General features: G+C 40.0%; 2 protein-coding genes across 3 annotated transcripts in view; one reads left to right on the forward strand and one right to left on the reverse strand.

Annotated features, from left to right (window-relative positions):
- LOC149323135 (syntaxin-binding protein 5-like) overlaps positions 1-6,172 on the forward strand; it is an 87,668-nt gene extending 81,496 nt beyond the window's left edge. The window contains exons 24-27 of one of the 2 annotated variants that reach the window (XM_089487736.1): positions 186-351; positions 3,647-3,758; positions 4,485-4,705; positions 5,216-6,172. In XM_089487736.1, coding sequence (XP_089343862.1) covers positions 186-351; positions 3,647-3,758; positions 4,485-4,705; positions 5,216-5,257 — 541 coding nt within the window. In that variant the 3' untranslated portion in view covers positions 5,258-6,172. The remainder of the gene's footprint in view (positions 1-185; positions 352-3,646; positions 3,759-4,484; positions 4,706-5,215) is intronic. The other variant, XM_089487744.1, reaches the window with a different exon arrangement.
- Positions 6,173-9,005: 2,833 nt separating this feature from the next.
- LOC149323136 (DNA polymerase theta-like) overlaps positions 9,006-24,674 on the reverse strand; it is a 60,562-nt gene continuing 44,893 nt past the window's right edge. The window contains exons 25-30 of the mRNA XM_089487768.1: positions 24,489-24,673; positions 23,729-23,840; positions 14,697-14,821; positions 12,745-12,898; positions 11,016-11,131; positions 9,006-10,425 (exon numbers count right to left, since the gene is read on the reverse strand). Coding sequence (XP_089343894.1) covers positions 10,312-10,425; positions 11,016-11,131; positions 12,745-12,898; positions 14,697-14,821; positions 23,729-23,840; positions 24,489-24,673 — 806 coding nt within the window. The 3' untranslated portion in view covers positions 9,006-10,311. The remainder of the gene's footprint in view (positions 10,426-11,015; positions 11,132-12,744; positions 12,899-14,696; positions 14,822-23,728; positions 23,841-24,488; position 24,674) is intronic.

Raw genomic sequence — 24,674 nt, forward strand, 5'->3', positions numbered from 1 at the left:
ACCCACAAGTCAATTCTGGTGCATTGAGTAGGACTTATTCTAAAGTAGCTATACACAGAAAAGCAGCCTTGATCATTTTGGTTGCATTCAAATGCAATAGTTTTGAGGGTGCAGATGACAATGCATACTGTATACAATACCATGTTTTTATTTCAGATGTATAAAATATGACTATTTTTCTTTAGTGTACCAAGCCTACGCCCATTGCTCGACATTAATTATTTGCCTGTAGCAGACATGAGGATTGCCCGGACCTTTTGTTTTACCAACGAAGGACAAGCTTTGTATCTTGGCTCTCCCACAGAAATTCAGCGACTGAACTACAGCCAGGAAATGTTTGACAGTCTGCAGGTGAGTCTTGAAACACTGTCAAACATTCTTCTCTCATGCTGTTAATTTTTTTCAATAAAAATTGTCTGTTTTTACCGATCTTAATATACTACATTGGAACATCCCAGCAACATAATCTGAAAACCATGAGGACATGCTGTAGCTTCTTGACTTTAGCATTTTTCAAGCACGGGAAAGGGTGTTAAATCATCATATAAGCTAGCCCCCACCACTATCACATTGATAACATGGAAAGGTGTCAGTTCTGAATAGGAGAGCCTCTTCTTTGAGTGAAGTGTCTTCATATGAACCAGAACCTAGAATGTCCAAGTTCTGGCTCACAGGGAGAACCTCCATAGATAGCAGGGGCTCTTCTCTGCAGAACTGTGACTCTAGTAACAAAGGTTGTTTTTGTCATGTTAATTTAATCCTTCATACATGTAAATAGGGCTGTAGTGTAGTACCACTCTTAAGTCTGTACTTGGAATCAGAACAGTGAACATGTTCTACACATGTACCACAACAACAGAGAGTATTAATGGCACCTTAATAGACTTTTATTATGCTTTTATGGACTGCAGGCCACCTACTGCATGAAGTGCAGCTCGACATGTTAGCCCAGTTGGTAGACTGTTATACACATAGATGGGTCCCACTGATTAAATCAGTTGGGGTCAGGGGGAATTGAAATATGAAAGGTTTTAATTACCTTAATAGTTGCAAAGTCAATTATTATTACTTTTTTGTCTTTCAGTTCCCTCTGACCCCACTCATATGTGTATGTGTGTGTGTATAATTGTCAACTGAGGGAGTGCTTCATGCATCTGAGGAGGTGGGCTGGAGTCCATAAAATCCTATGTGAATAAACTCTATAAGTTTTTAAGGTGCACAAGACTCTTCTGGAGCAAGAGAATAACTTGGTTGTCCACCCAGAACCTGTCCTACTGGAGCACTATGGCTTTCAGTTTGTAAGTATGGGCTTCATGTGTACAGTTTTTGTGCATAAAGCTTGTTCTCACTTTCTGCTGAATGAAAGGTGGTAGTACAGATACATTCTTCTTTGCTCCTATTCTGTGTGTTCAATGAAAACATGATTAGGAAAGTGAGATAAGATTAGAGCAGCCCACATGATAGTCAACAAAAACCGGGACTGGAGAAGATTCAGGTGTTGCTGCTAGATTGCTAGTTGTCATTCCAAGTTGATTAATTGATTTGGCAGCAAAGTGTTAAAGAAGCAGCTAGCCAGACAGGTTTCTGTACCATTTTCTGCAAATGATACAACATCTCAGTTTCATGACACTTTTGGAGATTGCACAACTGGGGTGGCAACCTCTTAGGAGCCAAGGAGATACATGCACAGTTTTCATCCTATAGCCGCCCTACCTTAACAGATAGCTATGCTGTGTGTGCATTCTGCATGCCCCATAATGTATTTGAATTCCCCATATTTCATATCTGGAGTCAGCATATTCTTGAGAGGTCATGTTGACCTATAGTAACACTAGATCAGATGACCAGGAGAAAAGGAGTGAGAGCCAAGGCATTTGAATGATCCAGGTAATAATACAACCAAAGCTGCTTAGTGCTTCTTCCTTTCCTCAAGTCATATGCATTTCCTCTTGCACCTTGAGACAAAGAATCTCTTCACATCCAAAGCAGCAAGCCAAACTCTGTGCCCACCCTTGTTGTGTTTCCAGAAAAACTTTCCTGCCCATCTTGGGGCTATCCTGATCCAATTACTGTTTTTCTCATACTAACATTAAAACCATCAACAAGTCCCAAATCCCATTGTCGATTTCTGGGATGGGACATCCAGTCTTTGTTACCTGAAAAGATAGCCCACTGCCTGGAGCTAGATTTCAGGTACCAAGTCTCTGCACACTCACAGTACACATACAGTTGTCCCAGGCTGCACTCCATGTATGAAAATGCATCTCCCTGAGACTTCTCAGTCTGAGTCACTCCAGCTTTCCAAGGTCTACTCTTTGATCAGGTAATCCACTGCAAACCCCTCAAACACTGCCATCCAGTTTCCATATTTACATTTCAGTTAGTTCTGAATGGTGTGTCTGTGTGAATTATTGTGTGTATGTGTGATCACACTCTACATTTTTCTAACTAAAACTCTCATAGGTTATCCAGCTTCTTGCAAAAGCTAATTTCCCCAACAATTAAAGTATCATCATGTTTAGGTAGGGGCTCTCAGTTCACCCATCCTTTATTTGGGTAAAAAAAAATTTTTTAACAAATCAGCATATAGTGATGAAAGGCATCCCTTCATGGCATGTTAGAAATTATTTTGCCAGTGTGGAGCATCATTGCACTCATACAGAACAGGGGAAAGTCTCCGGAAATATCAAGAGTTTCCAACGCTTTTTCGTTTGATTTTACACGGATGTTCCTAGGTTTGTGTCCAAACTCCTCCTTGAAATACCTTGGGTTTCCCTCACTCTCCCTTCCCTTATGTTCTTCCTCTTCCCTTTCCTGCTGATCATGTGTTATATCAAGACATGTGCAAGATTCCAGAAATGGATTTTCACCAATTTCCACTGAGCCTTCATTATTATTATACAGGAGTTACAGTGAGCTCTTAGTATCCACTGTGGTATTCAGCACCCACCCCACCCCCATGTGGATACCAAAATCCATGAATGCTCAAGTCCCATTATATATAATGGCATAGTAAAATTATATCCCTTATATAAAATGGCAAAATCATGCTTGTCTTTTTGGATTTTTTAAAAATACTTCAAGCCCATGGATGGTTGAATCCATGGATGCAGAATCTGTGGATATGGCGAGCCAGCTGTCAAAATGTAAAGCGCTTTAGCAGTATTACTCTAGTTAATCATTAGGATCATTTTATTTTGGTGTGGCCATTCTTCTTTCCCTTGCTTGATCTCTGTTGAATCTGTGTCCTGGAGACAATAGCTGTGTTTTCTGGTGGTGGCCATCTTAGTTACAAACACACCCATGCAGCTACATTTAATTCTGGAAAATACTTAATTTAAACTGAGGGTAACAATAAATGTTGTTCCACATAAAATCAGATGGCCAATCTCTCCCCACAACACATGCGCACACTGCCCAGTGGCTAATACATTATATTTGGAGGAAAAGGTATCCCATTTTCAAGTAAGCCTTCAGTACAAAAAGGAGTGACTGTAAAAGTGTAAGATCAGTATGTAAAATATATTAGAGGGGGAAACCATCCCATTCTGCATGGAAGTATATCACAGATAAAATCAATCTACCTATCTGTATATCTTATATCATCTTGCTGATAATGATTTTGTTCCACTTTACTTTTGGCCAGGACATGCTCGGGGAGCTGTTCACGCCTATAGAACCCCCTGAGGCTCAATACCGAGGGTTTCTGAAGGGGCTGTTTGGCGGGAGTGGTGGAACACTCGACAGAGAAGAGCTCTGTAAGTCATCTTTCAGTAGGGACTCTGACTGTTAAGGAGAATAAGGACAATATTAATGAAATATATACTTTCAATTATTCTATATTTAACACCATTAAAAGTTAGGCATTTGTATGTACAATATCAACTATGGTGGAGGTCCTGGATAGGCAGGCAAAGGCAGTGACTTTCCCTGCATTGGTCCCACCAAGATAATGCACACTAAATGTTAATGATAATATGCTGGTGGCTGCTTTCTTCCTTCTCTTGTTGATCTTTTCTGTCTGTTAACAATTTCCCCTAGGAATGGGAAACTGCGCCCTTTAAGAGATTTTGGACTTCAGCTCCCAGAAGTCTCAGCCATGTTGGCCAACCATCTGGGATTCTGGGGGCTGAAGTCCAAAATCTCTTCAAGAGCATAGTTTGAAGACTGCTGTTCTAAGAGGAAAAAGCTCTCTTGGTGGAATACTCTGCCTGTTGAGAATTCTGAATTATCATTTCCTATGACGGGTCTTCTATCACATGGTAGCCAGGCTTAAATGTTATATATTCCCCTTTGCCTTTCAGTGAAAGCATGTGAAATCACACTTTGCTATCTGCATTGAATAGATGTCTGGATGGGAAATCCTTCTAAATATTAACTATGATAGCTCCATTACCAAAATTGTTAGATGCTGGGTGGGGGACCAGGAAGCACACACACATATAAAAAAACATTTCTAATTTCATTCTGGTTTCCAATTCCAGTTGGTGAGGCTACAGCAGGAAAAGCATCTCGCAGCCTTGCTCAGCATATCCCTGGATCTGGTGGTGTTGAGGGCGTGAAAGGAGCTGCAGGGGGGGCTATCGGAGATTTGGCTCGCGCACGTCTTGCTCTTGATGAAAGGGGACAGAAGCTGGGAGAACTCGATGAGAGGACAGCACGAATGATGGCCAGCGCAGAAGCTTTCTCCAAACATGCACACGAGGTGGGTATTGGCCTCAGGCAGGCAACAGGACATGGGGCTTACTGTATGAAGTGAATTCAAAGATATAGCTGTGTTAGTCTGAAAAATCAGCATGCAAAGGGATCTTGTAGCACCTATGAGACTAACTGAAAGAAAGAACTTGGTAGCATGAGCTTTTGTGGACTTCAGTTGACTTCCTCAGATGCATGTATGAAGTAACTTTTCTTGAAGCCAGAGTCCTGGCCCGTAATAGCTTGTGCATGAGAGACCATGCTGGAAGAGGTAAGAACACACACAACACACACCACACCCCCCCCCCATATTTTTATAAATGCAATACAGTGGACCATTGGTATCCACTGGAGTTTAGTTCCAGGACCCTCCGTGGATGATAAAAAATCTGTGGATAAGGAGGGCTGGCTGTAGTTCCCTTTGTTCATAGGAGGCTCATGGGAGTGCCTCCCTCATCCTTTTAGTGTGAGGTGCCTCCCACTATGTCACTTAAATAATGTTATTTATCTTCCCCTGCAGGTAATGCTGAAATACAAGGACAAGAAATGGTATCAGTTTTGACTTTTAAGTATGAAGTTGCACCTTAGAGTCTCAAGAACAGAAGGTAAAGGAGGCCTTATTCTCAAAAATCAGGTCCAGGACAGAAGCAGTCGATACCTTTGGAAAACTTTCCCTCTTTCAGCACACCAGTTGATCAAGGAAGAAGGTTTTCAGATTTTTGCATCTGGTGGACCATTACAATTAATTTATGTTGAATATTTTCCAATGAACAATTGTCGTCAACAGGTAATTTCACTGGCTTTAGGTATGAACTCTGGGGAAGATTTCTCCTGGTTTAAAATATACTGTACAAACTAGACTGTCAATGCATTTAAAATGAGCAAAACTGTGCATGACTAACTGACTTCTTATATGACAAAGACAAAAGCAAAGCATGCTGTGATTGAGGGAAAGGGATTTCAAGGTCCACAAAGGAAAAAACAAAAACAGGAAAATATTTGTGTTTTTAAAATAAGTTGGTACATCTCAAGCATGTTGCCTTCGACGGATGAGCTGCATTTCTCACATCTGACATTCCTTTCTGTAGACAATCTTAGGTTTAAAACACTCATGCATTTCATTAGTAGAAAAATAAAATAACATTAAAATCTACATTCTGGTACTTTCTTTGTGTTGTAGCTCTTGAGCTAGATGGTCAGGAGGCTGATGGTGGGGAACCCTTTTTGGCAGTAGAGCTAAATTTCCACTTGAGAAAGGTCTAGACAAAAGCGAAGTCAATGGGACCAGAAACAAAGGAACATTTCTAAAAATAGGTATTTTTATTAAAAGAGTTGAACAAATACATATAACATTCCCATAGGTTAAAAAAAATATGGGGTGTGTGTGCGTGAGAGAGAGAGAGAGAGAGAGAATAATTAACACCTAAAAAAACCTAATGAAATATACACAGAATATTATATTAAAATATACACAGAACGCAAAATATGGGGCTTCCAGTCTGCCTAAAAACAGTGCTTTACAATTACTTGTCTAACTCAAGTTTATTCAAAAGTTAAAACTGTAACTAAAATAATTTTAATTCATCTATTGTACGTGAAGTAAAAGCCCTTATCTAGGACCTAATAAAGCTCTAAAACATTTTATAAAAAGGGAAAAAACCAATGCCTCTACTTATTAAATCACTCTTACAATCCTCAAGTCATAATAAAACCATGTATTTCATCAACATCCTCCACTCTTTCTTAAAGCTCTCAAAAATCTTTTCATATATTAACATAGTAATCTTACCCACTTCAGCTGTGTCATATAATTTTAACAACCAATGTTTACATGAAAGTGTTTTTGGGTCTTTCCATCTCTTGCATAAAACAGTTTTGCTACTGTTGTCCAATATCATGATATTGTTCCATGGTGTTTTGTTTTTTTTTAGTTGGTCATCTAAGAGTCCTAACAGAAATATTGCAGGATCTAACTGGAGTTTATTTTTCAAACTATCTCCCATCGGTTTAGGAATTTGAGTCCAAAAGTTTTGAGCTCTTTCACAGGTCCACCAAATGCGGTAAAAAGTTCCTGCTTTTTTCTTATTATTTTTCTTTTTTACATTTCTAACACAAGTTCAAAGAGCTTTTATACATTTTAGCAATCTTTTCTGGTATCAAATACCAATAAGACATCATTTTATAAAACACAGTCTTATTGCTGTCAGATCTGCCATCTTTTCCTGTGATGATCTTCTGTCATTCCACCTGTTTCAACAACACTCTAGCAACAAGAGGAAAATTTACTATACTTTTAGTTTCCTGTGCTTATTTTTTAAAGGAAAAACTTATCCTTCAAGCACATTGACAATTATTTATTTAAGACTTCTGGTCTTTTGAAAATCTTTTTGTGTATATGCTTCTACCATTCTTGGATGTAGCTGTCATCAGAAATGTTCCCTAGAGAATTAATCAATAGAATACAATTTCTTAAATTAAAAAAATGGTTTAGAATAAAAATGGAAATAAGTCTGCCATATTTTTTTCCACTTTGTCCTCAATCATCCCCAATAACATCGTTTTTTGTTTAACTCTTCCTCTGTCACATTGTATAAAGAAATCCAATATTTTTTAGCTTGACAGCATGTCCACCGAACATAATAATATGTTTCTGGCGCTTGTATATATTTCCAACATTTACTTTTCACACCTCTATATCTCTTTACTATTCTATGTGAAGTCAAGTGCCATCTTAAAAACATTTTATAATTATTTTTAGATCCTGCCTACATGTATATTTCATTCATTGCTTCCATTCTTTCCCACTGATCTAAATTTATTACCTCACCTATATTTTGGGCCCATTTTATCATGCTGGGTTTTATTAATTCTTCTTCAGTTTCCCCTTTAGGAAGTATTTTATATAGTTTCAATTTTTTTTATTTCCTGTTTTCAGAATTTCCCCCCACTCTGATTTGTTTATTTCAATGTCTTCCATTTTGGGAGACAGAGTCCAAGATGCCAGGTAGAGTGGTAATGGCACCCTACCTTCTGTCTGAATAAAAGTACTGGTAAGGATTTCAAGTGGGGGTCAGGAGATGGAGACTTGGAAATGGGTCACTCCAACAAGGCTTCATGGCAGGAAAGTCCAGGAACCTGCTCTGCAATGCTGGCTATGATATGCAGGAGCAGGAGCAAGTTTATGAGTCAACAGTATGACGGGGCAGCTAAAAAAGCCTAATGCAATTCTAGGCTGCATTAATAGAAGTATAGTGGAGGGAAGCTGTTCCTTGCCAGGAGTGGGACAATCCTGGCTGAGACCCAAGCAGTAGCAGGAGATGGCAGTGGCAGCATCAAGAATGCACCTTGCGCACACCCAGCACAGTCACTCAGCAAGGAAGGAAGGGTGGAACAAAAGGAGGAAAGCTAGCCTGCCTCCATGAGTGCGAGTAAGGAGTCACTGCCAAGCTAGGTAGCCATAGGCAGGCAGGCAGGCAGGCAGGCAGGGGAATCATACACTCCTAGAGTTGGAAGAGACCTCAAGGGCCACCCAATCCAACCCCATTTTGCCATGCAGGAAGACACAATCCAAGCACTCCTAATAACAGATGACCACCCAGCCTCTGCTTAAAAACCTCCCAAGGAAGAGACTCCGCCACCCTCCGAGGCAGGCGAGGGAAGACACCTGCAAGTGCCAGTTGCAGCTTGGGCTCTGCCTCCAGGAAGAGGTAGCACTGCTGTTTAAAATGCAGCAATAATCTCAAGAGCATCAAGCTAGAGGGGATGACAGAGGGAAATATGTACTGCACCTGTGCCAGATATTATTAAGATTTTTTTTTGTGGCGGAGACAGGGAAAGCAGCTGGCCATTCAGGCATTACTTTTTCAAGCATGGGGTGTGGAGGAGGACTCGGCTACTCCCTGGTGCTTGGCCATCTCCTCCAGTTTGCCGGCAGAGTTGCCTCTGTTCATACTAAGTGCTTGAGTATCCAGACTTGGCTTTCCTGAGCTGTGTGAAAAAATAACAGGTTCAGTGCAAGTTCTAAGAAAGCTGAACCGGAAGAAATGGGAAGCGGAGAAAAAAGACATCTGCATTTCTTTCAAATGTTGCATTTGCAGCTAGGACACTGAACCTCTAGGAAGCAGTTGTGTACAGGTTTCCTAAAAGTTCCAGATTCACCTTTGACATTCAAAGTTAACGTTTCAAACCCACAGCTTGATTAGATTATTTCTTCGTCAAGTCAGCACTTTTCAAAGGCAGCACAGGAGCAGAAATGTGATAGACAAATATTTTTATTACACAAATAGTTATGAATTAAATTCTCGTCTGACTATTCACAATGCAAACAGCTTAATTCATTGGTTTAAAAGCCAGTAGCAAAAATACATCAAAGCTGATCTTCATTTTCTTACATCAAGTATTGAGGCACAAAACCAGACCTAATTAGAGCACCTTACAGAGAGTTGTAGTCCAACATGACAAAGGCTACAGTACTGTATGTTTCAGCATAGCATAGTAATGGTACATGAGGATCTAAGCTGTCCTCAACTTACCCTACAACCTCCAAATCCCGTCACCCCCCCCCCCCCCACATGACCATCCCATGCCTCATAGGAAATGGGTAGGATCAGAGAAGCATCTGGCTATGTCCCCATAGTGAGATGTAAAATAATTTACATCAGTGCTGAGATCTGTTGGGTCCTCTGGAGGTCTCAGTATGGCTGTAAAATTTTCTTCATTGACTATGAGGACATAGCTAAATTCTTCCCCAATACTGTCAACTCCTCATGAGACACCGAATGCTCGTGTGACGTGGGTGGCTTCAAGCACTGTAGGATAAGTCAGGAGGGCTTTAGTGCCACAGAGGCAGGAAGAGAATACCAACCTCCACACCACCCAAAATCCAACATAAGCAGTATAAGGGAAATTGTAAATTTCCTTACACAGTGCAAGGAAAATGTGTGTATGCTCCTAACAGGATTCCAGGTAGTGAACATTCACTATAAGATCAAGAGACCCATCTCATTCCACCCTACAGCAGGCAAGGAGAACTAGTAAAGGATTATTTCACACTCTTGCTACACAAGTACTGCACAATTCACTGTGCCTGTAGTGCAACGTGAGGAGTCATGTCCATGTACTGCTAACAACGCCTCCACAAATCATAACCCCGTATCATATATTCAACACACATTGTAACATTTCTGAAAAATAAATACCATCATATGCCAGGAAAGAGGCATTTATGGTGACAAATTAAGACTTTTCCTCTCTGAGGATGGCAGCTGTATTATATACAAAAACCTGCCATTATATTAATTTCATTAAAAGCACTTAGAGGCATTTTTTGACAAGTCCATTAAGAAACAATACATTACTAGACTTTAAATTCATTGTAGATTTCAGGAGGAATTATATTTTGCTTTAAGAATGTTATTGTCATTTCTAGATGTGCAGTGGCAACAGTTGAATGCTCCTTTAATAATTCCATTTATAGATTCAGATTCAGCTGGGAAATAAATTGTATCAGCCTTTTAAAATGCATCCAGTTGCTCAGGTGTTGAATCTGGTGGCAGAAGCCATGAATTGTCCTGTAGACTTGGGTACTAACAGCACAAATTTCTGTTTCGGGTTCATTCACAAGTACAGCTCTTGCAAGTCTCCCCAGCTTGACCCGGCTTTCACTTTTACTGAGAGTTTCACTGAAAGTTTCACAGCATTTTCCATTTCGTGCTTAACAATCTGTGCTACCTACAAGACAATACAAACAAGGAAAAATCAGTAGAGCAACAATGGCCTCCCAGTTTTGTTTGGCTGTTCAAACATGTAGAATTTCTATTGGCTACACATTTCAGGTCACTGAAATTGGCCAGTATGTCCCTAAGCCAAGAGGATAATAATAGTCCTAAGGGAACATAAATACCCAGAGAAGCTAAGCAGATAACTACACTCTGTTTGGGGACTCAAAACGTTCAGCAAAGTCTTTCACATGCCTCTCTACTTAGTAACTGTACTTGAGCAAGTGACTCCAATAAAACATGTATTCACTGTGTCTTGGCAACTTATGATCAATAGTGTAAGCCTGTATACAAGACCAAAGTAAATTCCACCCTTCAAGCTGAGTTTTAAAAAAGGTGCCACTTCACATGGTTACTTCAGGGAGGCTAATTCTGGTATAAAGCAAGAATGGGAGAACTACATCTAAACACAATGGGATACTGTGGATTCAAGTGCCCCAATGTATCTAAGCAGCAGATATCTTCCCTTTCATACAGGCAACACTGGCAAGCCAAAACACTACCCATAATTTAAATTATTTCAGAAGAACTGCATCCTCATACCTGAATCATGCTGTCTTCCGCAACCTCATAAAGAAGTTCATCATGCAGCTGGAGTATGAAGAACCCTCCATGTCTTGGATAGGTTATCTGCCTTTTTTCTGCCCTCACTGATTTTCCTATAGGGAATAAAACCCAAGCAGTGCATCTTTGAAACCATCACAACAGAGACCAATAATGCCCAGAGAAGAGCTTTGAGGTCACCCAAGTGTTTAAAAACAATTACTATTATTATTATTATTATTGCATAGATTCTAGTCATTGAAAGCAAACTTATCTGAACAGTCCTAGGCAGTCTGAGCATCTCAAACCCAAGCTAAATTCCCACCAGAACGTCTTCCCTCAGGTCTTCCCTTAATTCTATCTATCCATCCATCCATGGCAGTAACCTAGCCCTCAGACAATTTAGAGTTTTAAATGTCACAAAAGACGAACAAGGAACATCTGGTACTAATGCACAGTACCTAACTAGACATTTGTCTTCTTAGCTGTCCATGGAATCCTCATCCCTCTTCTCCAGCATCACATTTCAAATGCATTGATTTTCTTCCTATCTTCTTTCTTAACTGTCCAGTTCTCACATCCATACATGGTAATAGGGAATACAATGACCGGTATGATTCTAACTTTTGTGCTCAGTTGTACATATTTGCATTTTGGGATCTTTTCTAGTTCTTTCATAGCTGCCATCCCCATTCTTAATCTTCTTCTAATTTCCTGGCTGCAATCCCCATTCCTATCAATATTTGATCCCAGGTATAAGAACTCTTTTATTATTTCTATTTCCTCATTCTCTAGTTCAAATTTGTGTAGGTTCTCCATGGTCATTATTTTTGTTTTCTTTATATTCAACAGTAAGCCTACCTTTGCACTTCTTTCCTTGATCTTTCTTAGTAATTGTGCCAGGTCTTCAAGGTTTTCTGCTAATATTATAGTGTTGTCTGCATATAAATCTAGATTTTTTTAATTGATCACAATAGCCTGGGTGGACTTTACTGTTCTTTAACGCTTAAAAAAAAAAGAACCATTCCCCTCTGAGTAGAGTGGTGATAGGCGAGAGTTTAATCTATCCTAGAAGCACTGACCTGCTTTACTCTCTCTGCCACTTGTGACCTTTTTAAATGCCAGGACAGGAAAATGGCAGTGATAGCAGCTCTCAAAAGAGTAGCAAGAGTAATCAGGATTTGAAGGATCTGAATAAGACATTTGTGTGTTTGTCAGCTTTTCTGGATTAAAATCATATTAAAGTTGAGGTTACCATTTTCTTTGCTTTGCCTTTTCACCCTTTTTGACATGTGCACATTTTCTTAGCTCTGCCGTGCCTGGTTGCCTATCCCACACATCACCCAGTCACTATTCACCATAGTTCCCTCCTCATCCATCCAGGATGAGCACAAAAATATGCCTGCTGGAATTTTGGAAGTTCTTTGACACCATTTTCTTTTGGTTTGTCCTCTACGTCATTTGTTACATGCCTTCGAGTTTTGCCCTCAACTTATCCATGGACCACATCAAAAGCCATAATTTTGGCTCCAAAACCTGCCCTCAACTTATACATGAGGTTGACTTATAGGCAAATATATATGGTAATTTGGGAATAACTTGCTCAGAATAGCTATGAATTCTCTGGCATAAATTTCAGTTGTGTTAGTACATTTTGTACTCCTAAACGTTTTTGGATTTGGAACATTTTGCCATCAAATATAAAACTAGACAGAAAAAAAATACATACCTGACCATTTTTTCTGGAAGGAGCTGTCCAAGTGTCCAAAAGACTTTACTGCTGCAGGTAAAGCTTCTAGCTGTTTCTGGATATTCACTGTGGCTGTTTTAACAATATCTGCTGCAGATCCCTGTACCACAGTGTTCACAGCCTGCCTCTCTGCCTGATTTCAAAGACACAGCCATGTTAGTCTGGAAAATCAGCATGGAAAGGGATTTTGTAGGACTTTTGAGACTAACTGAAAGTAATGCCCTTCAGCACTTAACATTGAGCAAACAAGCCAGTCCCTGCACTAGAGGATAAATGGACATAGATCAGGCATTAGGAATGGGAATACACAAAAAACAGTGGCAGAACATTTCAATCTCCCTGGGCATTCCATCTCAGACCTCAGAACAGTGGTCCTTCAACAAAAGAACTACAAAGGAAGACTGGAGAGAAAAACATGAAGGCGCCCTTGAGTTATTTACTCTCCTTGACTTTATGCAACAGCCTTCCTCCTGCTTTTGTCCTGCAAAAACCATAATTAAAACTGAATTTGTCACTTCATTTCCATATCCACAAGGTTTTGAATTGGAATACATTCTGACACACAAATGGCTTATATAGGTCTGTCTCTGGATTCTACCCTCCAAACATACATCTGAGGGAGTAGACTGAAGTCCAAAAAAAGCTCCTGCTGCCAACTTCTCTCTTTTCAGTTAGTCTCAAAGGTGCTGCAAGATGCACATTTACCTGATTAACCCTGTTTCTAAGGAAGCAGGCTCAAGTCTATGAAAGCTCATGCTACCAACTTCTTTCTTTCAGTTAGTCTCAAAGGTGCCACAAGATCTCTCTGCCTGATACTTACAAAAAACAGAGAAGAAAGAGTACAGACTAGTTTGCTGCCAAACCTGCAGCACAATCAACTTTTAAAATTAGAAATGCTTATTTTGCTCCAGGAACAGAAGGGAACAACACAAAGTCTTTCTCGCTTTCTGAAAGTATACTTAAATAATATTTGGGTGCAGAGAAATCATAGCTGTGTAGCCTTCCCTCTGGACTTCAAACCTGGGTTAGCAGGACAAGACATGAGAAGGGAAGAAAGGCTTTGTAGAAAGCAAGGAACATGAAGATACCCTGGTAATAAACTATGTTATGGAACTGTGGCTGCATGGAAGGTGGAGGGAAGAATTCCTTGGCGGATTGAGCAAATGTTCAGGTAAGAAGAAGGAGGTATTTTCAGATGTGTCAGGAGTAGAATGTCTGGGAAGAAAAACTGTCAAGTTAAAATGGCTGGAGGGTTTGTAGTACAGTCAGCCCTCCAAATCTATGGGTTATTTTAATCATAGATTCAAGCATCCATGGTGTGAAAATATTTAAAAACTATATAAATTCCAAAAAGCAAACCTTGATTTTGCCATTTCATATAAGGGACACCATTTTACAATGCCACTGTATTTAATGGGACTTCAGCATCCATAAATTTTGGTGTCCGGGGGGAGGGGGGGGTGTCCTGAAGTCAAGCTACAGGAGATATCAAGGGCCCACTGTATATTACCATAAGCAAACTGATGGCTTCTATGTCCCCCAAAATGCATGTTTTAAAAAGCATGAAATCTCGTTCCAAAACAAAATCTCCATGGTGCGATAGTGACACAAATACAGAGCCCAAGCAGAGTGTTTGAACAGTTCAACTGGAAATGTTAGAAGTTTTTCGTATGCTATTGCTTGCAGTCTGGAAACGGTGGTTAAGGCATAGTTGTCCAGCCAGTGCAGTACAAAAAAGGATCCAATATGTACAAGAAATGGAAGCTCCAGACAGAATTAATTGCAAACTAAATGTTGAACAAAATGTCCCAATAGAGGATGAATAGGCACATTAATCTAACAAGGTCAATACATGGAGGGAGCAAGAGAACAAAGCATGTGTTTCTCCTCAACTATATTTTAGCAATTTTACAAAATGCTTCCCAGCATACCTGTGCCTTCTTGTATGGGTTTGATTCTCTAATTGATGGGAGGTATCTACGCCGTCCCATGATTGTCTGCACAAATCCATCTTGGCTGCATTTCTTTACTGTCTCTCTTAGGAATTTCTGAATACCTATAAAACACGAAATGATGCTGCACAATTACCAATTCAGTAGTCAAGTCTTAATTTCCAAACAAAAATGAACAGGTTAACTACCTGTAAATATGGTTCTTAGAGTGGTCATGAATATGTGAATTCACACACAGATATTTTGAAGCTTCTAGAGCTGCATTTTGGCAGTAATATTACCTCCTCAGCCGCACACATATAAGCCATGCATTCTCACCAAAAACCAGTTCCAGGTCTGCCATTGAAAGACCTGGAGACAGGGAAGACAGGAAGAGGGTGGGTTGTGTGAGTTAACAGATGACCACCTGAAGAACCAGTTATGGACAGGCAACCTGCTCTTCTTCGTGGCCTCTGTGGCACATATGGGACAATAGCAAGCTAAACTCACTAAGGACAATGGGTCACGCCAGGACCGACAACAGCAGCACCATACTATATGCAGCATCAGCTTGGGACCAAGCATCCAGTCTGTAATGAGACAGAAATACAGATGTTTGCGACCATGTAGCTGCTTAGCAGAGTTTCCGTAGAAGAACCTCTTTGAAATATGTTGATGATGTCCCCCTGCTTGAGTAGAGTGAACTTTGACTCCCTTGTGGAAGAAGTTTCCTAACAATGAGAAGGTAGGAAGAGACAAGAACAGAAGCACCAACCTAATATCTAAGGTGTGAAGGGTGTAACTCAAGAAGATGAGGCTTTCATAAGTGGAAAGCTTCAGTGGCTGGTTAAGATGGAAAGCAGAAAACACTTTTGGGAGAAGAAAGATATCTGTGGAGGGGACCACCTTGTCCTTATAATAGGACAAGTAAGGTGGATCCATTCTGAGTGCTGCCTGTTCATTTGCCTTACAGATGTCAGGATCATGGTCCAGACATGGTCCTCCCATGCTTAATTGCTGTGTTTGGGCATATGTGTATTAATTGGGATGACAGGTTATGCTATGCTATTGGTGATGCTGGAAGAAGAAAAGTTTATGTCAGAGTAGTGGCCTGGGATAATGAGTAGATGTGTGGGGAGGAAGTATGTGCAGCAAATACCATGGTCATTCTTGTGAGAAACTGTCAGTTGGGGATGGATGGAAAGAAGGGTTGAGATCTGGGAAGACAGTATGTTTTGAGTTGCAGACAAATGGGATGAAGACTTTTGTAATGGGTGAATTGTTTGAACTCCAAATATATGGTGTAACTGGGGGGGAAACTTTTCAGTCCTGACAACTATGTATTGTGATTAACTCTGCTTACTGAATAAAGCTTTTCTGAATCTGCTGAAGGCTAACATTCCTGGAGTGGAGTTAGCTTATACATTACAACAGACAACAAGGAATGCTGTCTTCAAGAGAGCAGGTGAAAATCACCAGATGCTACTGGTTCAAAGGGGCATATCCTAAGCTTAACAAGGACCAACAGCAGGCTCGATGAAGGCAGCGGGCCACAATTAAGATTTTATGTCAGGTTCCCCTGTACCATCAGCCATTTCTTGCATGTTAAATAAGAAGATACATGGAATCTCTTCCAATTTATTATATTATTTAAATCCTAAACCCAAATAAGCTGAAGTAAACACATTCCACAGAGACTGAACACTACATAATCAGAAACTTGAATGATAGGAGTTGAAAAGCAGATAAAGAATTGATGTCAGAAAAATATTGCACAAGTGGCCAGGGCCAAATGGGCTTTCTTCTTTAACGTTAACAAACACTACACCTGCAACTTGTGTATCATTTCAATATTTCAAAAACAAACCCCATTTCTGTGGAACACTACAATAGGGTCTGGTAAGTCTGCCTGGCTAAGTGAAGATCCTGGGCATTAGACCTGCTCTTGCAGTAGAGGACTGTAGGAAGCAAATACAGTCTGTGATCCTTCCCATCTTTCCTCTACAGTCTCCCCTCCCCCATGGCTTCAAAATGTCCAGAAATTTTACATCTCTGGCCTAGTGATTGCAAGAGGTTACTATGTTTTTTATCAAGAGAAGAATCAATCAAACGAATGTAATATTCTCCCAACATAAATCCAGAGAAATCCCTAAGGGAAACATTACAAATATTTCAGATACTAGAACAAATCACCAAGTACTGGATCCCTCTTGAATACACATAAGGTATATACTGATGGGATGATTATTGGAAGGAAAGAGAGACCTTACGTTACCTATCTGTTAAAGTTTTAATAACTTATGATACAGAATTGCAAATATTTTTGTTTCTAAACACAAATACATGAAAGTTTCTTCAACCAATAATCACATAGCTACTAAACAATGATTTATGAAATACTGGTATATTTTCAAGTTTTAAAAGCCTCTGACAAAGAAGCTTCTTTTTACAAGTCTTTTTCACAGCTACCTAGCCTGATACAGAACAGGAGGGGGGGTGGACTTTGCTCCTTGTTCCCTGTCTAGCTGGATGGTTTTTAGCACCATCAGCACTGGGAGGATGATGAAAAGGGGATGTAGAAACATAGACTTTTATTGTTGGGTTCCAACAGTGTGTCTGCAGTGAACACTGAAAAAGAATGGAATTCTACTCCAGGCAATTCTACTGTGGCTGTCTGTTCTTGTCTACAATAGGCAAGGTAAACAGCAGCTGCCTCCAGAATCCCTTACTGAACACGTGTGAACAGAAAACAGACAGAAACAGGTACAGTAGATAAGCCTGCCTCACCAGCAACCCCAAGCATTTAAAAATGGATCTATAACTATAAATACCTTCTGTTCTTTTTTAATCACCCTTTGTTCAATTTTGAAAAAGGTTTTCAAGTGGTCAACATGTTTTTTGTTTATATATGCAAGGCACGAGAGCCAATGTGGAGTAGTGCTTTGAGTATTGGACTATAACTCTGGAGATCAGGGTTTGACTCCTGCTTGGACACGGAAACCCACTGGGAGACCATGGGTGAGTCACACATTCCCAGCCCTTGGAAAACTCTGTGATAGGTTTGCCTTAGTGTCACTGTAAGTTGGAAATGATCTGAAGGCAAGCAACAACATGCAAGGCATACCTTGCCTGTTTGTTTATTTTTTTCATTTCATATGTACATATTTTGAATTTAATGTTTACTGAAAGGAACATTGGGTCTTACCTGTGAGATGTTCGTTTTCAGCGATGTAGGTGGAAACATCCTATAACGTGGGTTGATTTCATCTCTTGCTCCGAAATAGGCAGGAAAAACAGACTTGAAGGAGTCGCCACCAGAGGGAGCAACCCCCTCCATCCCTCAGTCAATATTACAGCCAAGGATAGAAAACAAACTCAGAGAGCATTTAATGCAAATCTAAGTATAATCAATGGAAACTATCATAAAGTCAAACTAAAAATAACTAACAACCACCCTTGCAAAGTCAAGGGAAAACAGCTTCCTCAGTTCTGGGTGGGGAGGATATTTCCACCTACATCGCTGAAAACGAACATCTCACAGGTAAGACCCAATGTTCCTTTTTCCAGCGATGGAGGTGGAAACATCCTATAACGTGGGACTTACCAAAGCTCCCCAAACCAATGGGTGGGTGAACTGAGGCATATCACTTATGTGAGAACCACCAGATGTGTCTTCCAAAGGAAGCCTCGTCTTGATTCAAGGCAACTCAACAGAGGTGGCATGTAAATGTGGAAGATGAAGGCCATGTCATGTCCTACATTTATCTTAGATGGATGTGATTGTTGGTAGTGCAGAGGAAGTAGCTGCACTGTAAATGGAGTGATCAGCAACTGATCACAACAGAGATATCTCAATCTTCTTGTAGTATGTTAAAATGCATCCAAGACAAGCTACAATTTAATTGTGACAAAAAGATGTTGAAATCATTTCTTGAATCAAGTTATTAGAAATGTTGATTTTGTCATCAGTGACCTGGATTGGGTCAGTCATTTGGTGTATATGAACCCTTAATGTAAACTTGTCAATTTGAATCAGAATTGAGCTGTTAGTAGTTGTAGTTGAAAACAAACACTATTGGTTTTAATTGAAGCCAATTTATATTGTGGAGTAGAGATTGTTGGTCATATTCATTTTGCTTATCGGGAGTAACAAAATGATTTGCATCGCCCTAAGCTGGCATCTACCATTATTTGGAACTCCATCAGGGGCCAAATCAGACAATCCTTCTCGACTGGCAGCACAACCACCGTTCAAAGGGATTTGAACTTATTTGGTATATGTCAGAACAAGTGATTTATCTGTGCCATTTATTGTTGAAATAGCTAGAGGAACCACTCTAGGCTCCTCGTGTTCATGACAAACTATTAATTGAAGCAGATCGGGCACTGTAGGTGCGCCAGTAACACTAGGTCAGATAACTGAGAACAACCTACCTGCCTGAAGGTGTTTTTCGTGGATCTTACCCTTTGTTTGGTCAGGTAGACTCTGGTCAGCAACGCATCTACAACCACTCCAAAGTATTATACCTTCTGAAATGGAACTAGGTTGTCCTTTTCATGAGTTAGCAGAAAACCTTTTCTGGATAGGAAGGAAAGCACAACTCGACATCTGTTACATCTTATGGAAGAGAAACAGATCTGATCAGGCCATTGTGAAGTAACGGGTATACATGAAGATCTCACTGTTTTAATGTGTCCCTATCAGTGTAGTGAATGTCACTGAATAAAACAACAGACTGAATGGTAGAGCCTTGTATGGAAAAAGCTTTCCCTGGTAAGCAGTGTGTAGATAATTGTGATGAGGTAGGTGGATTGGGATGCAGAAACAACTACAACTAAGAACAGGGACACACAAAATCATGGAGCTGAAGTGCCTCCAGGGTTTTCTGGAGAATCTCCAGTCTGACCCTGTTTTTTTTGTTTGTTTGTTTATTTGTTTTGTTTTTTAATAAACCAATCGACCCATTTTTTAGTTCTAGCACCACACTCTAAATTTGTTTTTGATTGTTTTAAATGTAGAATTAAAGAAGATTGGAACAAGCCTCTTTGTTTTTATAGTTTTTTAATTGTCCCAATATTGATCAGACGTCTTGTGGCTTTTGGTATCAGCCAATGAATCTTTGCTTTCCTGTATCTTGAGGAAGCAATGAAATAGTGATGAGAATGGTATATGTATATGTGAGCAAATTTTTAGAGTTGGGAGGACCCATAGGTCTGGCTGAATTTGTTATGAAAGATGAAAGAAAGACTGCAGTCTTCCTCTCACCCTTTAGCACCAGTCAGCCAGGACTGAGGCTATTTGTGTCATTGTTTGACAAGAATTGTCACTGAACATTGTTGTTGTAAGTTCAGGTGAAGCAGCGCCTGGGACCAATGGTAAGGTTGATAACTAAGCTCAGACCACTGTCTGCCCAACCTATTGACTCTTGTAAAATAAGTATCTATGGGGGGAAAAGGAGGATTGTCCCTGATGAAGGGACCTCATTTTTTATTTTTATGTGAAAAAGCAAATGATTTTCCCTTATCATTAATTTTTTATCAATATTGGATCCAGTGATTGTTGAAAGAGTATATCACCAATCAATTATCAAATTTTGTTTAGAACAGGCATCCATATGACTGCGGTTTTGTTTATTTGTTTGATTTTATTTAAAATCTGCCTCTTGACCAATATAGAGGCTGCCTGTGGCCTTTTGTCAAATTGTATTACATCTGGCCTGGCATAAGCTGAGAAAGCAGCCATACTGAGTAATTTGTAGGTTGTCTTGATATAATTTTATGTTCACCTGATTATGAGGGATCTCATAAAATCTTTAGCACACATAAGGTCAGCCCTTGAAAAAATGACATAGTTGAAGCAGCCCTAATTGCCAAGGAGGATGCTGTTTATGATCGTTTATCTGTCATTTCATTAGGGTATGTATATATACATGTATATTGTATATGTATGTGTGTGAAAGAGAGAGGGAATGTGTGTCTCGTAAAGCTTGAGTATAAATGGGAAAAACCCAGGACTTATAATGAGTTATACATTGGTTAGAATTGCAGTTTTGCCATTACCTGTCAAGGTAAATGATAAGGCTTATTAACAGACACAGAACTTAGGTGTAATGTGGCAGGTTTATCCCACTCTTACCTGATACCTTTGTGAAGACAGCTCTGAAGAGTGTCTCTAGGATTGAAGGCCCTGGTCTAAGAAAAGTCACCTTTGTCTTGTGGCAAATCAACACCGTTTATTGTAGACTAATTGGAGTGGAGGCGTGGCCTCAAAAATGTTATTTAAAAATCTTAACCATTGTGTAGTAACACTGCAAAATGCTCAGTCACAAAGATGGAGCGATCTTGATCTCTAAAGGCTCTCCATTATCATATTTAGACAATATAGGAAAGTCAGGGCCTTGTTTTCATTCTTCATTTGAGGAATGTATTATAGGAAAGAACCTTTTTTAAAAAAAAAAAGATGGTAAGGTCTTTTTGTTGTCCTTAGACTCAGCCAAGAGACTTTATTCTAAACAATTTGTCCCCAGTAAGAGGTAGAAATGTCAGATTTTGTTTGTAATGGACATCTATGTGTCAATTTCTTTGATCAAATCTGTTGTTGTACTGGAACTAAGCCAGTTGTGGTCTTGGATTGTATCAAATCCCATTTAGGCTAGTGTCTCCTGAAATAGCCACTATCCTAAACCATTTTTTAATGTTCTGGCAGAACTTTATTTTGACCTCAAGTGTTTTTTGTTTGTTTGTTTTTAACAAGCGCTGTAGGCCACACATAGCTCTAGAAAAAATGAAAACAGGAGAAACAACTTTCATTGAGCATAAACTATGGCAATCACAAGTGGGAACTGCTGATTCCCATAACGAGGTGAGCTGTAACTATAGACACACACAGAGCTATTGGATTTGGTCTCACAATAACAATCTATGGAGGCCTTATGACCTTCATAAAATCTGTATGAAAATGGAGTATTTGGTGTTGAAGGCCCAGGTTTGGACGGGGAGAACATTTTTCCCTTGAGAAAGATCAGGATCTTACAGCTTTAATTGCACCGAGGTGTCATTAAATTGTAATATATTAATTGTCTTATACAATAATAACATAAAAACAAATATAGCAATAATAAAAGATCATCAGACCCGCAAAGTCTAAGAGATTTCAGGAGCTACTGAAGGGCCCTCATTTTTATTTGTATTTCATATATACATACATACATACATACATATATATATATATATATATATATATATATATATATTTCAGATCAGATTCCTCTTCTGAGGAATGAACTCTGGTTAATATTTTGTTTTAAGAGAGGCAGACTGGAGCAGAAGCAGCAGGCCTTTCTTCTTTTGACTTGACTTGGGGTCCTTAAACAAAATGGCTGCCACACCTTAAGTTGTAGCTTTGCCTCTTCTTTTAACAAGGGGAGAACAATAAATAAATTGTTTAGGCAAATTTATCCAAAGGAGTGACTGAAAAATCCAACTAGGGGATGATGTACCTGGCAGATCCTTTTGTTAACCCTCTCTGATCCCTTCAGTCCAAGTGGATCATGGAGGAAGGAGAGGAGGAGGCGGCGGCAGTTGGTTTTGGAGGGAAACTCTCCATTTGCACTTCTGTGCAACTGAGGTCTCTTTTAAACTGGCAATGCAAGCCAGAGACAAACTCTCCATTTGTAATTTTGTGTTGAGGTCTGTTTTAAACTGGCAATGCAAGCCAGAAACTTTTTTAAAACTGGCAATGTAAGCCAGAGACAAACTCTCTAATCACACTATTGAGGTAAATGAAATCTCCTTGAAAACTGGCAATGGAAGGCAGTAACAAACTTCTGGGGTAAATCTTAACCCACAAACATAGGATTAGAAGTAGGATCATGACTCACCTCTTGAAGTCTGCTTCCACTCTCTCTCTCTCACTGCCCAAACCTCTTGCCAGGTTTGATGTCTGCAGTGGGCACAATCTGGCCAAGGACAGGTGGTTCTCTCCTCTGGCCACGCCAAGGCCTCTCTAGTTGTCAATCTCACCGCCCAAACCCCTTCTGGGGATGGTGACTGCGGTGTGGCGCCTTTTGGTTAAGGACAGGGAATATTCCCTCCTCCACCGCGCCAATTCCTTTCGGGATGTCCATCTCACTGCACAGACGCCTTCCTGGGGTTGGAGATTGCAGCAGAGTGCATCTGGTCCAGGACAGAGGGATCTCCCTCCTCTGGCCGCACCTGGGCTCTCTGGCCTTTCAGCCCCTTCGGCCAGACATGGCTGGGCTGTCTTGTTCTTCTTTAATGCTGGAGTTGGGCCTTGTTGCCTCACAGCACAGCAGCTTCTGAACTGTCTCTCCCTGCCTGGCTTTGTTTCAGCCATTAGAGAGGCAAAGGGATAGAGAAAGACTAAAGAAAAACATTGCTGTTTTTTGCAGGAGAGAACAGATCATGAATATAAGAAGAATAGAAGAAATATTAGAAGAAATATTAAAGTCTTTAAGACAAAGTCAAAGAAGGAGGAGAAAAGAAAAAACACAGCCTACTCGGAGCGAGGCAGGAAAAAGACTGAGGGATGGAGGGGGTTGCTCCCTCTGGTGGCATCGACTCCTTCAAGTCTGTTTTTCCTGCCTATTTCGGAGCAAGAGATGGCATCAACCCACATTATAGGATGTTTCCACCTCCATCGCTGGAAACATTGAAGGCAAGCAACAACATGCAAGGCATACCTTGCCTGTTTGTTTATTTTTTTCATTTCATATGTACATATTTTGAATTTAATGTTTACTGAAACTGGTCTTCTCCTTTTGTGATGTAGGAACCTATCTCAACTGGATATTATTTTTGCCTCTGGTACCAAATTTTCTGTTAAAGATGTAATGTCCAAGAACACATTTACTTTGTTAATCAAGGTATACATGTATCTAATTTTCAAGTTCTGAAAACACACACCAAAAGGACTGCAAAGATAGGATATTAGCGAACTGACATATGAATAATAGTTAAAACACCAAATTGTGGGGGGGAAAGTCATGGCCATCAATATTAGTAATTTTTACCTGGATATCTTGATTTGAAAGATTCAATGTAGTGGGAAGCATCTGTTTCCTCAACACCCATCTGTTCCCCCAAGGATTTAGCTCCTATTCCATAGATCATTCCATAGCAAATCTAGAAAAACAAGGACATCATAATTTGTTGCATTCAATGAGATTCAAGCATACAAAGGACAGGTTGCAGAGCCACTGAATCCATGCGAATTAGAAAATGTTTAGTCACTTTAGTTGGGTCTAGAATTTGCACCATGATACCAATGAGACAGTGTGATGTAGTGGTCTGAGCATCACACTAGGACAGAAAGTGCAGGGGTTGAATCCCCAGTCAGCCATGGAAACGTACTGGTTGACCTTGGGCAAGTCACACCCTCCCAGCCTTTGGCAAACGCAATGGGACACTTTCTCTTTGAATAGTCCATTCTCTGAATGGATCTTGTCAAGATGGCATAAGTCAGATTCGACGTGAAGGTACAGTAAAAAAAAATCAAAGGAAAAGGTGAAGCAAACCACTGGATGCAGAGAACAAACAGTGGAGTGGTATTATAGTCTATAGACACAAATTAAGAAAGACAATAAGAGCAGACAAACCGCTTTTGCCAGTTTGTAAAAAGAAACATATATGTGGAAATCAAAATTACTTTGAACAGGAAGATTTATTGCAATTAATTTATTTTCCAAGGAGGATAGTGAGATCACACTCACTTTTCTATCAAAAGTTCAACTGTGTTAAATGTCCCCAAAGGCCCCATTCGTTCAAGACTACCTGCTTGGCTTGTTGCCTTAAATTGTCTCCAACTGCTTCAGGGTCAATCATCTTCCACTCAGCTGCAATGCTTCTGAATACATCGGCACCTTCATTCAATGCCTGTAGAAGCCGCCGATCACAACACAAATGAGCAAGGATCCGCAATTCAAGTTGGGAGTAATCTGCTGCCAAGATCAAACCACC

This window comes from Sceloporus occidentalis, unplaced genomic scaffold, assembly GCF_023333645.1.
Source record: "Sceloporus occidentalis isolate IW3139 unplaced genomic scaffold, rSceOcc1.0.p SCAF_1, whole genome shotgun sequence".
NCBI lineage: Eukaryota > Metazoa > Chordata > Lepidosauria > Squamata > Phrynosomatidae > Sceloporus > Sceloporus occidentalis.